The 13,581-nt window shown below is 35.3% G+C and overlaps 2 protein-coding genes across 2 annotated transcripts; one reads left to right on the top strand and one right to left on the bottom strand.

The window, feature by feature from the left end:
- LOC129304349 (CLAVATA3/ESR (CLE)-related protein 25) lies at positions 1-1,904 on the top strand. The gene is made up of 2 exons (XM_054943973.1): positions 1-506; positions 1,628-1,904. The coding sequence occupies exons 1-2, from the start codon at positions 256-258 to the stop codon at positions 1,665-1,667; spliced, it is 291 nt and encodes a 96-aa protein (XP_054799948.1). The 5' UTR covers positions 1-255; the 3' UTR covers positions 1,668-1,904.
- Positions 1,905-3,749: 1,845 nt separating this feature from the next.
- On the bottom strand, positions 3,750-6,045 carry LOC129304835 (inactive LRR receptor-like serine/threonine-protein kinase BIR2). Its single transcript, XM_054944656.1, has one exon. The coding sequence runs from the start codon at positions 5,910-5,912 to the stop codon at positions 4,098-4,100; it is 1,815 nt and encodes a 604-aa protein (XP_054800631.1). The 5' UTR covers positions 5,913-6,045; the 3' UTR covers positions 3,750-4,097.
- Between the last annotated feature and the right edge of the window lie 7,536 nt (positions 6,046-13,581).

Genomic DNA, 13,581 nt, shown 5'->3' on the forward strand with positions numbered 1-13,581 from the left:
CTCTCATAATCCTAGACCCCTCCCTCTCTGCCTTTCTCTCTCTCCTCTCTCTCTCTCTCTATCCATCTCACTCTCCTCTAAATAGATCTATTCCCTTCTTACCCGCCAAGTTATTATAACGAGTTCACTAAAACTTGTCCTTCTCTCTTCTTCATCCTCTGGGTCAATGCTAGAATGGTGTCATTGAGAAACTCCCGAGTCTCTGTCTTGATCAATTGTCAGGGCGGACAACCTTAAAGAGCCAAAGACGATATTATGGGGGTTGGTGGGGTTAGGACTAGGAGGTTTCTTTTTGGAGCTCTGGTTTCTGTGGGAGTCATCTGGTTTATGTTTCTTGCAATCTCATTCAACCGTCAGACCAAAAGGGCAGTTCTAGTTCCATACAATGTAATCTCTAAGCACTTGAAGCTGGTTCACATGGACAGGCACGCCTTTCATCCCAAGTCTGGACTGATTTACGTCAGCAAGAGACGAGTACCTAACGGACCTGATCCCATTCACAACAGGTACCTTCTCATTTCTCTTCTATTCTTCACTCGTACCTTCTATTTGTTCATGTAATCCCCATTGTCTATCTATATACTCCTCCGGTATCTTTTATAAGGTCCTATTAGCTACTTTCATGAGATTAAGAAAATTAGTTAGAAGTAGTTAAATGTCAATTATACCATGGGAAGAGAGTTTGGGGAATGGGAAAAAAAAAGAGAGACCAGGGCATTTTTACGGTAGGGTCTTGTAAATAGAGCTGGAAGGAATATAAGATAAGATTGTTAACTTGGGCGGTTGTATCTCAAATAGTCATTTATTATAGCCACGTTATGTTTTTCACTTGCCTCCATGCACTTGACACTACATATTTTGTCATCGTAGCTTGGTTTCTTTTTTCTAGTCCTTCTCAAGAAAAGATGAGTTCAAAAAGTTGCTTCAAGACGCTAGGTTACTCTGTTTCCTTTGCAATTTGGTTGAGAGATGCGTGAGCAGTCCGGTGACAGTGTGTCAAGGGTTAAGAATGGAATTGGAGGGAGTGAAAATAGACAATCTTGTAAGTTTAAAACACTTTCACGCTTATCCTTTAGCTTTAGGGTGCCTCCTAGGCTGGTGCAGTGTATTATGATGTTAGGGGACTAGAAAAAAGAAAGAAGAAGAAGATAGGGAAAGAAAGAAGAAGAAGATAGGGACTAATACTGGGAACACTGAAGAGAGTGATAGTTTTCACTCTTTATTAAAAGCTTCTTTAACTACCAATCTTTCTCGTATTTTCATGAAAAACCAGAAAAAGACATTGGGGGAAGAACTGCGTAACTTTAGTTATTGGAGGGAGGGAATGAGCATTATGTGTGGCTCCTTTTACTTTCTATGGAAAGCTTGATTAATTTATTGGAGGATCGTGAATCCCTTTTTAGCCCCATTTGAATTCAATAGGAACCCACCACACCACACGTCTCTGTTCTAAGTGGGATTTGCCACATGTTAGTGCACAAGACAGAACAACATTGTACACCTTGTTCTTGACTTCTTGCCCCTTCCAGATTTCTGACGCTTCTAATCATAGTGCTTAGTTCTGCATGCTCTTTTTTTTTTATTGTGATATATTCTGAATATATCTCTGGGCAAATTATGACTTCAGGAGAGAAGTGAATTCTAGACAGCCTCCTACGCGAACTTGAGGATTCTGAGATCCACATATATTACGAGGAAACGAAGAAGATACTTGAGAAATTACAGATTTTTGCTATTCCCATTTGGAAGGACTTACCTTGAATTTCTATCAGATGTTGTTATTCCATAGTAATGCTTGTGCTTGAAAATTGTAAGTGTGCTCTTTTATTTTTATCTTTTATCCTTTTTATGATCGCGATGTAAAGCAAGCTTGGGTAATGAAGTGATCAAAATTTTGAATGTAATCTGTGTCTTCAAATTCCTAATTTATGGCTGCCGGATTGCAAGAATCTGTGAAATGGATGGTGGGTATTTATTAAAGGAATGAAATATCATTATGACTATCTTGTAAATCACACGTGCGAGACCTAGAGAAAGACTGTTCTTTTGAATGCTAATGCAGTATATGCTTTTTCCCCACTCAATCGAGAGAGAGATTTATGGATAAGAATTTTACCTCGCGGGGCCAAAAATAACGCAGAAATCAGTCACAAACTGGATCGCCATTCAAGAAAAGGCCAAGTCTGGAATCATATAATTAGGCTTAATTGATCACTTTGGTGGCACCCATTTTAAGAGCCTCGTGTTTTTTTTTTTTTTTTGACCAACAAGAGCCTCGTGTTCAACCAAAGCAATTTCCTTAATCTAAAGGGAACCAGTTGAACAATTTTGTTATCATTTTCTTCTTGGTTTTTCCCCATGATTTGATCGATGCATTAATAACTTGCGTTGTCTTTGATGTCGGATGTGGACCTAACCACTAAATTAGCAGAGAAAAATTCTGCATAACGACTTGCCCAATTCTTGTACTTAAATTTCAATAATCACTGTGAATAGCCTCAAAAACATCAAAGGTTTTTGCTTTACTTGTCAAAATCGCCTTCATGACTAATTTCTTGCTTCATTATTATTATTATTTTTTTCTGTTGGGGGACCTAAAGCTGCATTAGATTCTTCTTCTGTCTTAATCAGCTTCTGTTAGCCATATCTTTCTTAAATTCTTGAGAAATAAATGAAAGGTAACTTAAGGAAAGGTTGCATTTTTAAGTATCCCACTAAAGCAAAACTAGCAGAGGAGCAATCTCTGCCTGATGCTTTTTCTTTATCTTTCTCTTTGCTTTTTCTTTCTGGTCTGATTGGATGATTTTCCATGGATTCGAGAATGAGGTGACTCTGTCCAAAGTGAGTGAGATTCAAATTTATGAAACTTTAAACTTTGGTTGCATGGGAGACAGATTCTCACCCCGTGCAGTTTCTGTTTCTCTTTTTTGAATATATTGAAAGATGCAAAACCAGATGGCTCTGCTCAAAGTTGCCCATCCTTAGTTCATAATTGTCCTACATGTCTCTGTTTCTACAATTATCAAAAGTAGGAGGATCACCCTGGAGGTCCCACATCGCAGCTTGTGCTTAGTTTTCCATACGGCAGAGAGCACTGAAACAATAATCTCACAGTGCTGGAATGGAGGACCTTTCTTTGGTTTATATAAAATAAAATGAATTTCTATTTATTCATCACACGCACCTAGACGGTCAAAGTCTTGAATTTAACTTATACTTTAGTCCTTGTTCAACCTGACATGAAAGGTACATGGAGGTTGCTAACGTATAGTTTTCTTGGCTAATTCTTGTGTTTATTGACAGCTTCATTTCCATAGGGTACCTACAAGTTTCATCAAGGGACCATGAGATTATCAGTGTGATTGGATTTTAAGTTGCGTCTACAACGCCACCTGTCTCTTTTCTGAATTTATGCAGAACAGTGTTGTGTTGGGACCATGTTTTCATGCCCTAAGGATCGAGGTTCAATTATTCAAGCAATTTCAGAAACTGCACCAAGTTTACCTTCTAATCTTCCTCCTTTTTCTTCTAGGGATACCTCAACTTTGCAACGCTTTTGAATGACGCTAGTTAACCAATGATTTGTCATTTATTTGGAACACTAATTGCTAGATTTAACAACGGGGTTATTTAACTTCCGAGAAATGTTTCTCTGCATACTCAGTTGATTTTCTCATAATAAAGTAGACATTCTTCACAATATTGTCAAAGTGATGGCATTGTAATGAATTTGATTCGGACAGAAAATATAAAGGAATGGAAATATATCAATAAATTATCTGAATGGGATAAGAACACAAAGCATAAAGTAAAGCTCCATAGTTTCATATTTTTAGGCCACGTATATGGAGTACAGATATTAAGCTTGTTACCAAATATCATGGACATACATTTGAGATTGCACTTTCAAACCAAAAAAGTGAAACAAACAATTTCATGGAAGACGGGGAACTCAAGCTATCATGAGGGATTTCATTGGTATCACACAACTATACTTGATTGGAACTGCTCAGACAAATGATTAGATCATGTACAATGAGAAAATACTGAGAACTCTCCACATAAATGGAAATTCATGGTGGAAATTTACAGCAGACTTATGCCGACTCTGGCTTGTTAAAAATCAACGGAAACTCATCATCATGTTCAGAGAAATTGTAGTCTTTGGACAAACTCTTCAAGGAATGATAAACCTGGTACATGGACCACCTGTCCTTGGGGCGAGAAACCACACAATTACAAGCAATTTTCAGAAGCTGCAAAATCTCCTCATCATGCCCTCTTCCACATACGGCCTTATCAATGCAATCCTTAATTCGACCAGAACTAGAAAACATATTCACCCAATCCACTAAGTTGCCCTTAAACTCTTCCTCTCCATTGCCAACTTCAAGAGGTTTGCGACCGGTAATTAACTCCAAAAGAACAATCCCAAATCCATAAACATCCCCTTTTAGAGAAGCAACAAGGGTGCTCGGATATTCTGGAGCTACATAGCCAAGTTCCCCCAAGTCCCCACTCACGAAGTTACCATCGTTGGAATCAGATGTCATTAGCCTAGCAAGGCCAAAGTCCATTAATCGAGCATCAAAATCTTCATCAATAACTATCACATTGGAAGAGATGTTTCGGTGTCTTATTGGAGGATGACACCCATGATGCAGATATGCAAGACCCCTGGCGGCACCAAATCCTATCCTGAATCTCATTGGCCAATCCAGTTCCGATCCAGTACCATCTTTATGCAACGAAGAAGACAAAGTTCCATTAGACATGTGCTTATAAACCAAAAGTTTTTCCTCCTCAACCACACAGAAACCTAAAAGGGGTGCCAAGTTCGGATGCCTGACTTGTCCTAGCCTACTCATCTCCATGCGAAACTGTCTTTCTCCAATCTTACAGGTGTTAAGCCGCTTGACCGCAAGTGTTGAACCATCAGGAAGGTCTGCTTTATAAGTAGTCCCAGTTCTTGAAGACATGATGATATTTTTAGAATTGAAATTATTCGTAGCCGCCATCAAATCTCCTAGTTTAACCTTCACAAGGGGTTTCTGAAACAGTGTAACTTGAACAAGTTTGTGACCCCTCAACTTCGCAGCCCAATCATCGCTGATTCCAACCCCAAGCCCATTCTTATTCCTAGCCAACCGCAAATGATACCACCACCACAATCCAAAAGCCAATAACAAAGAAGCAGCAGCGCTAAATACTCCAGCAGCGATGATAATAGCAAGATTCTTCCTACTCAACCCACCACACTTGGATCCAAGGGGACCCCCACAAAGCCCACTATTCCCAGCAAAATCTTCCTTGTCATAACCACTTAAATACGAAGGAATCGTACCAGTAAGATGATTATTGGCAACAGAAAATGTCCTAAGCCTAGTCAGACTCCCAAATTCGGAAGGAACAGAACCAGAAAGCTGATTATTGGAAAGAATCAAGGTATTCAAGTAAGTGCAATTCACAAGAGTAGGAGGGATATGACCAGAGAGACGATTACCGGACAAGTCCAGTGTTACTAAAAATGGCAACCAATCGCATATCCGAGAAGGGATCGTACCGGAAACGTCGTTGGACCCAAGATCCAGTTTCTGCATACTCCTACCGCAATACTTCAACGATTCCGGCACCTGGCCCGAGAGCTTCATATCCCGGAGCTCCAGATTGAGGACCCGATTCTCCTGGGGGTTCCAGCACGTAACGCCGACGAACGTGCATATGAAACCGGCGGTGTTGTTATCGAAACGCCAAGAAGCGAGCTTCCCCTGGGGATCACTGAAAGAACTTTTGATGCCTTTAAGGCATTGGACGTCATTTTCAGCCTGCGAGGTAGCAAAAGGCCAAAAACCCGCCAAGCTATAGAGCAGTAACAGCAAACAATTCCGGGGATCCAGCGAAGATCTTGCCATAATCTGCCTATAAAAGCTTTGGTTTGAGCCGCGGAAGATGCACTAAAATGACTGAGAGAGCATGGGCTTTTTGGGTGTGCTTGGGAGGGGAGGATTTTAGGCCAACGGGCGATTTGTGGAAGCGGACCCTGTATACTGTGTGAAAGTGTGTTTGATAATAACAGCTTTGACTAGAGTTGTTTATTTACCAGGTAAAAGAAGGTGCTTGACCAAATATTCCCTCCAATTATTAATTATTATTGCTCCCTCCACTTGTCATGATTAGTTACAAATTGCCTTTTTTTAACATAAGCTCACTGAAAAGAAACCATACAAAAAATGTATAAAAATAAAGCCATATCAAATTTTAAAAAGATTATGAAAAAATTAAATTGTCTTAAAATGTTTAGTGTGTAAACATTTTATTACATCTTTTAGTTTCTTTGAAAATGATTATCCAGTTTTTTACAATAAAATCTCTATTTTTTTAATAGTTTCTCATAATAATTGCCCCATACTTTTTGTCAGTGTATCCCATTTTAACCAAAAGTCGAAAACAAATAACGATATTTTTAGTCAAGTTTTCAGTGGTTTATAGAGAAATGTTCAAGTTTTGGCACGACGAAGCTTGTCTGATTTAACCATTTAACAATGTGTGTGTTGATGAATGATTTCTTATTTATTATTGATATTTTGATGTATATATTTATGAAACGTGTTGGTGGGGTCCATGCAGGGGAAGAACCTAAAACCAACAAAACAAGAAAGAAAGCATCTAACATCCTGAGCTAGACGTTGTAACTTAGTGGGACAAGCTACATAGTACACCAGAGACTGTCACCAGAAGATTTATTAACCAAGTAACAGTAAGTGTTCGCTTGTGTTCAAGATAGTATAATAAATTAATAAGGTAATTTCTCACTTTCAGGCATCTTATCTCCATTTTCAGCGAGGTAATAACTCGCTTTTGGATCCATGATGATGATGGAGTTTGCATGAACAACGACATTAACAGCCCGAGAAACCCCGAGGTTTACGTAAATATGTTGTTACAATTAAACATATATCTACGATAGTAATACAAATTACTTCTTCTTCCTTCCACCTATCTTAGCAGGAAATTCGATTTTTAGCTATTTTAAAGTCCGTATATTCTCTAAACTAAACGCAAGCCTTTGTAACCCCGATCAAATGTTAGATTTGGATACTGAAACTAGAAATTTTCAGCACAAATTAATTATATTACAACTTTTATAGCTAGCTATAAGGTCTTTTCATCCCCACAGCTGCTTTGTGCTATTTGTTGAAGAGAAGTTTGATTTAGGCGATGAGTTGGTTGGATATACAATTATACATGCACATGTATGGATAGAAAGAAGTCAAGGTTGGTGCAGTCAACGGTCAAAAGCAAGTTGATTGATATAATGACGCCTCCTAACAAGAATCGACCAATTTAACTAGCTTCATTTCAAAATTCCTTTTTAACGCCAGCAAAAAAATGAAAATATTAAAATGATTGCCTTATCTATTATGAAGGTTGATCTTAATTAAGAGATCAATATAGAACATGTCTGGCCATCATCATCACTTGTACAAATTTGCAATGTTCAATGAATTATGAACTTCCTATAATTAAGGAGGTGGTATTCCCTCATCTGAGTCTTGAGATCTTAATTTGGATGTAATAATTAGTAACAAAGCACTCAAAGTTGCTTCTCTTTAAAACAATGGAAGTGTATACGTGAATTTTAACAAATCATCAAAGTGATCGGGATTGTCATCTAGTGTACAGTTTTGTACATGGATATAGAAGACCTAATTGCGTTGTCATGTTCTTAATCGTTCTTCCTTTTTTGCTTCAAAATGAAGTAGCGTTTGCTATAATATGCAATGTAATCGTGTTAGGGGCTAGCTGCATATTTATCGTAACTTGGTTAAATTTCCTCTCGATCCATCATCATCATCATCAAACAATGACATATTCAGTAGCAATTCTCAACAGCTTTGCATGGCCGGCCCTTGCAATGGTACAAATCAGAGGTATTGGTATTTGCAGAACTTTAGCGTAAATAACAGCACAGACAGTACGGAATTATGAAATTATCAACTCATAATTTAAAAAGGGATACTCTCACAAGTCAAAATGCCGAATCTTAATTTATTGTAACAGAGAAAGGTCAAGGCTAGAATGTTTTTGGGAAGTGTTTAGTAGAACTGAATGGCGAATGCGAGGTGAGAAACTTGACTAAGGTTGACATGGTGGAATCTAGAGCTGGTAAAATGTAACATCTTAATTTTATTTAAAAATTTAATTAAGAAAATTATAAATTTTAATTAAGAATTAAATTGTGTTTTGAAAAAAATTGATATTAATGAGCTTGGACTCCCTTCCTATATGAAGAAAGGCTCAATATCAGAACTCATTGTGAGTCTCACTAAATAAAGTGGAGAGGGGTTAGATTAAATCATAAAAAGAGGTTATATTTAGGATTAAGCTACAGCATTTAAGAGAGAAAAAAAGATAAAGCTATTTTGGCATCTTTATAGGGTAGTTTTGGTAGATCGATGTTTGCAAATTCATTAGTTGTTGGATCAAGCTAAAATTTGGTTAATTAGCAAGTTCAAAACATTAACTTATCATTACTTTCAATGGTTGGATTGTTGATTCATTGTTTAATGTGAGTTATTCATTTTATCATTCATAACTATTTTTGAATCTTCACAAGCCAATCTTGATAAATTGATAATTGCAAATTCATTAACCATTGAATTGGTCCAAAATTCGGTCAATAGGTTTATAGCATCCAACTCATTATTTTCAATGGTTAGATCATTAGTTTGTTACCTAAAATAAGAGTTATTCGCTTCGTCATTCGTATGAGATTTTCCTAGGTTAATGAGATTAACTGTCTAACCCTAGGATTAGCAAAAGATTAGTACTAGGTAGTGTAATTAGTTATAATTAATATGTGTTATTGTCAATTAACATAATTGTGTTGTGTAAATTATGCTATGGCCACCGTTTCAAAGAGTGGAAATAACCACTTCTTGATATTATATTGTGTGTTTTTTGATTAATTATATGAATTTTGAATTATGAAATATATGTGTTGAGAACTCATGTGTTAGATTAAACTCTATTTTGTTAAGAACATGTGCTGCTAAGTAGGATATTAATTATTTATGAAAAAGTATTTAGAGTAAAAGGTGTATTGGAAAGTATGATTTTAATGTGTTATGTATTTATGTGTATTAAAATTGTTATTAATTGCATGATATGTTAGTATATAGTTGGGATTCATGTGTTGGATAAAAGTCACCACATGATATGCCCTTATTAGGCCCAGTAGGTGGCACTGTAGTTTGGACTAGTTTACTTTTAACTAAGTGAACTAAAGAGTACCGAGCATGATATATGGAGGAAATAAGGAGTCATCATGCCATCTATGTATATTTGCAAATTGAATATATGTAACTATTTAAAATGTATTTTGTTCCCACTTAACAATTCACATGTTTGATTACTTAACATGCTTTATTTCATCATATAACTGGTTAATAGGACCATCATGTCTCATTCTTCATAGTTATTGTTTTTACAGAAAAGGGTTCAGCTAGAGAAATTTTGAGAGAGTAATTGGGTATATGTTGACACCTTTAGCCTATGTGATCTCTTCTTTAGTTGAAGCAATATATAGAATGCCAACTTAGGACATTTTGGTCATTATAAGCATTTAGAATTTATGATTTAATTTACTTTATTTTGCTTTTGTTGGCCGTGAGATTTCTATCTAACCCTCATAGTTTTAAAGAATTATTATTTAATTATTTGGTAGATTTCATATCATTTAAGTTTTAGATTGTTTATTTTAAAGTTTGTTGGGAATTATAATCCGCTATTCTAAATGTTTTATATCTTTTTTGAAAGACTTGTTTAATAAGGTCTCAATTTAATACTCCCTATTTAGTTAAGTTATATTCTTAAATACTATAGTAGATCTTTTTGGATTTGTGAAACTCTTTTATTACCATAATAAATCCTTTTCTATTATAGTAGTTGATATTTATAAAATGTTTATAGAAAAAATATTTTCTATCATGATATATTTTCTAAATGATTATTCTGTCTCTTAATTATTATGATAAATTTTTTTCTACTATAATAAATTTTGTTAAATTGTTGGTTTTGTTATTTCTACCATAACAAGCCTTTTGATTACCTTGGTAGTATTTAAGGAAAAGTCTTTTACTCTCTATTATCATAGTTGACATTTTTTTTACCATGGTAGAATTATTATTTGAAAAATTTTGGATTTTTTGATGATGTTATTATTTAAAATGAAATGAATTTTTTATTTGAGTGATGATGTTTCATCAAACACATACATTTACTCCATATCTCAAGAGCCAACCAGAGTCGAGAATAAGGGTCGGGCCTATAGGTCCTGTTTAAGTAAAAGTTCAGGATTTAAAAATTATTTTTTTAAAGGAACCGGGCTTCAGAGCCTGACCTTGATAAGCCCTGTGAAAAAGGGCTATAGCCCAAGCAGCCCCCCAAGCCTTGATAAGCCTGATTATCTTATATACACACACACACACACATACATATATTTAATTGATAATAACATAATTTAGTTAATATTTATTGTAGGTGATGAAGAAGAAATTGTAAAGGTAATTGACATTGAATCTCAATCTCCATCTCTAAAAAGTGCATTTACATCTGAGGGATCTATTGTTTTATTTATAGATGATGAGGATGAGGAGGATTTGGATTTTGATTGATGAATGTGTGTTGTTTAGATTTCTAAATATGTTGTTTAATTTTTAAAATATTGTGAGGATTTTAATTTTTAAATTTTAAAATATTTTAATTAATTTATAATGTTCAATTTAATTTTAATCTTTTTAACTTTTTAAAACAAGCTTCTGGGCTTGGCCCTAAGCCCTTTATATAAGGGTCGAGCCTCAAAAAATAGGTTAAAAATAGAGAACCGAGCTCAAGGGCCTAGACCCTTAAGGACTGAGCCTGCGTATTCCTAGTTATAGAGCCAACAATTTGTAGTGGATCAAGGTTTAATTTTGCGGTTGCTTGATATCTCTTCAAGCTCCGAGGTCGATCACATGTAATATTCCTATATATGCTGTGCCAACTTAATTAATTACCAGTCATAGGTTTTGTGATCTTCTTAATTGGTCAACCTCTCCTCTGCAACAAGACTCAATCTCTCATTGACTTGTAGGTTTGTACTATATATGAGGAGATTAATTAGTGAAATTGATATGGGCATGAAAGTGAGATCGTCATAGTTTGAGACAAAACCAAACTGGCACACAAATAAGAAACCAAACCAAAACAAAGAAAGAAAGGGATGAAGATAGTCAAAGAGAATAAAGATAAACAGAATTGAAAGAAAAGATAAGCATTAAGGAAAAGGATAACTAGAACTCATTCTTCTAGCAATCTTAACTTTTGAGACATCACTAATTGATTAGACAATTGATCACGTTAGTTTTCACTTTGAAATTCCCACAAGCAAGCATAGCATGCAGTCTTGCACAAAGAGTTTTATCAAATTCAAGAAACAATTCTCATTCATCACATGATTTTAAAGAGTACATATGGGACCTTATTTATAAACAAGAGAATGGAATACTTAAATGAAACCCTAACCCCATAAGACTCTTCAAATGTGGCCCCTCCTCTAAAACAAATTAGGAAGGTTTCTTAATCCATTGAGATCTAGCAATAAAGGCCGAATGAAAGAATTTAAAAATTTTCTTAAAAACTAAAGTCTTAATCAATAAGTCAAATTAACTAATAAAAGCCTAAATAATGAAAGAAAATCAACATTAAAGATGAAAATGAAGATAGAAACTTACTAGTCTTGAAATTCAAACTTAAACTGAAATAAGAAACTAATTCAACTTCATAATGAATGTTGAAAATGATAGGAATCAAGCCTTTCATCCCTTCAAATCAACTCATAATGGTATGCGCTTCTTGTCTAAAATATTCCAAGCATATTTAATACATGGTGAATTAAATAGGCTTAGGTCTTTATCAATTGGGCTTGAATTTTCATGGATCTAGACTTAGATCTTATTAAACAAGCATGGGCTCTCTATTGGACCTCTTATAATCAAGCTCCCTTTCTTCTTGGCCTTAGGAATACATTTATCACATGGAAAATAAGAGGGATTTGGACTATAGACTCGTGCGCTTGGATCTTCTTCAACTAGCATGAATTTTTTCAAACTCATTTAATGAAAGGCCCTTGCAAGTATGGGCCCTATTAATAAACATAAACTCTTGTTCTTAGATCTCTTTAGCAAGACAAGTCAAGGCCTCCTTCATAACTTTGGTTTAGACTTTAGTCATTGGGCCTTTAATGCCTTATATTGGATCCTTAAGAACTTGAAACTTGAGCTTTGGGATTTTAGCTTTGTAAGACACGCCTCTTTGGATTCATTAGGCCTTTAGCATGTCTTCCTCATAGTTCATCATATTTAGCATGCCTCCTTGCTTTTATTGAGCTCCTTATGAGTCATGCTCTGAGCGATCTCTATTATTTGAAATTATTATGATTATTTCTAAAAAGACTCCAACTCATGAACCAATTTTGAATTCATCATCTCAATGATTTGATTTGAGATGACTCATAAGAGGTAATTATGTCATTTATCACTAATAAAACATTTTATATATGACTAGAGAGTCATCTTAAAACTAAAGTTAATCTCTTTTTGATCTCTTCTTATAACATTCAGAAAAATTTAACCCTGATTTATTAACCTAATGAGGATAATTAGTGAGTTAATGAAGTATGTGGCCAGAATGGCTTAACTTGGCATAATTATTGTGATTTCAACCCTAAAAGTGAGCCTGGATTGATGGTGGGCCACCTGGGCAAAGAAAGAGGAAGAAATAATGAAGAATTGTTCTTTGTGCCATACGCCATGGCATGTGGTTGGTCCGTCACAACACACAGAGACAAATTTAAATAACAAGCTCTTCTATGCCATGCGTCACCGAGGGCAAAATTTTTAATAAATCAGATCGTGTCTGTGTAAGAAAACAGAAGAGAGAAGAGGAAAAGAATGAAGAGAACATTAGAGTTCTACTAAGGCACGCTCATTGGCTTTTATTGTTGATATTTTGAAGCTCCCAAACACTCAAGGTAAGTAATCTAAGTCTTATTCTTCCTTTCCCTCTCTCATTTATGATGATTTATGATAAGGTTTGAGTTGAGAGATGGATTTTCAGTCCATGAGAGTATGGGTCTGATTCTATTAGTTAAAACAAGTATAATGGAAGTTGTTTAATGTATTGGAACACCACATTGATGATTTTAAAAGTGGTTGATTCATGGGAGCATTTATTATCTGAAAATTGATATTTATCAAGTAGTTGGGAGAGGTTTATATACATCAATGATGGTTTGAAGTATTATTAATGACAATAAGCATTAATGGAATTTAATGAGCCCATTGAGTATGAATGGGTAGTGATTATGAGTTAATAAAAAATAGAATGTGTAGAGTTATATGTTGATAAAACTTCAAGAGTTAGATAATGATGATCTTCTTGTGGTATGGATGTAATGAGGTTCGTTTTTGGCACCGTTCGAGCTTGTTGAAGCTTTGGGAAGTTGGTATAGTGAAAGATAAACCTTTGACCTCTCAAAGG

The sequence above is a fragment of the Prosopis cineraria genome, unplaced genomic scaffold, assembly GCF_029017545.1.
Source record: "Prosopis cineraria cultivar Desert tree isolate PC_DT_omini unplaced genomic scaffold, ASM2901754v1 PC3, whole genome shotgun sequence".
Taxonomy (NCBI): domain Eukaryota; kingdom Viridiplantae; phylum Streptophyta; class Magnoliopsida; order Fabales; family Fabaceae; genus Prosopis; species Prosopis cineraria.

Excerpts from the sequence above, each read along its gene's own strand:
- LOC129304349 (XM_054943973.1), top strand. The coding sequence starts at position 256 with ATGGGGGTTGGTGGGGTTAGGACTAGGAGGTTTCTTTTTGGAGCTCTG. Across the intron at positions 507-1,627 it reads CCTGATCCCATTCACAACAG|GAGAGAAGTGAATTCTAGAC; the intron begins GTACCTTCTCAT and ends TTATGACTTCAG.
- LOC129304835 (XM_054944656.1), bottom strand. The coding sequence starts at position 5,912 with ATGGCAAGATCTTCGCTGGATCCCCGGAATTGTTTGCTGTTACTGCTC.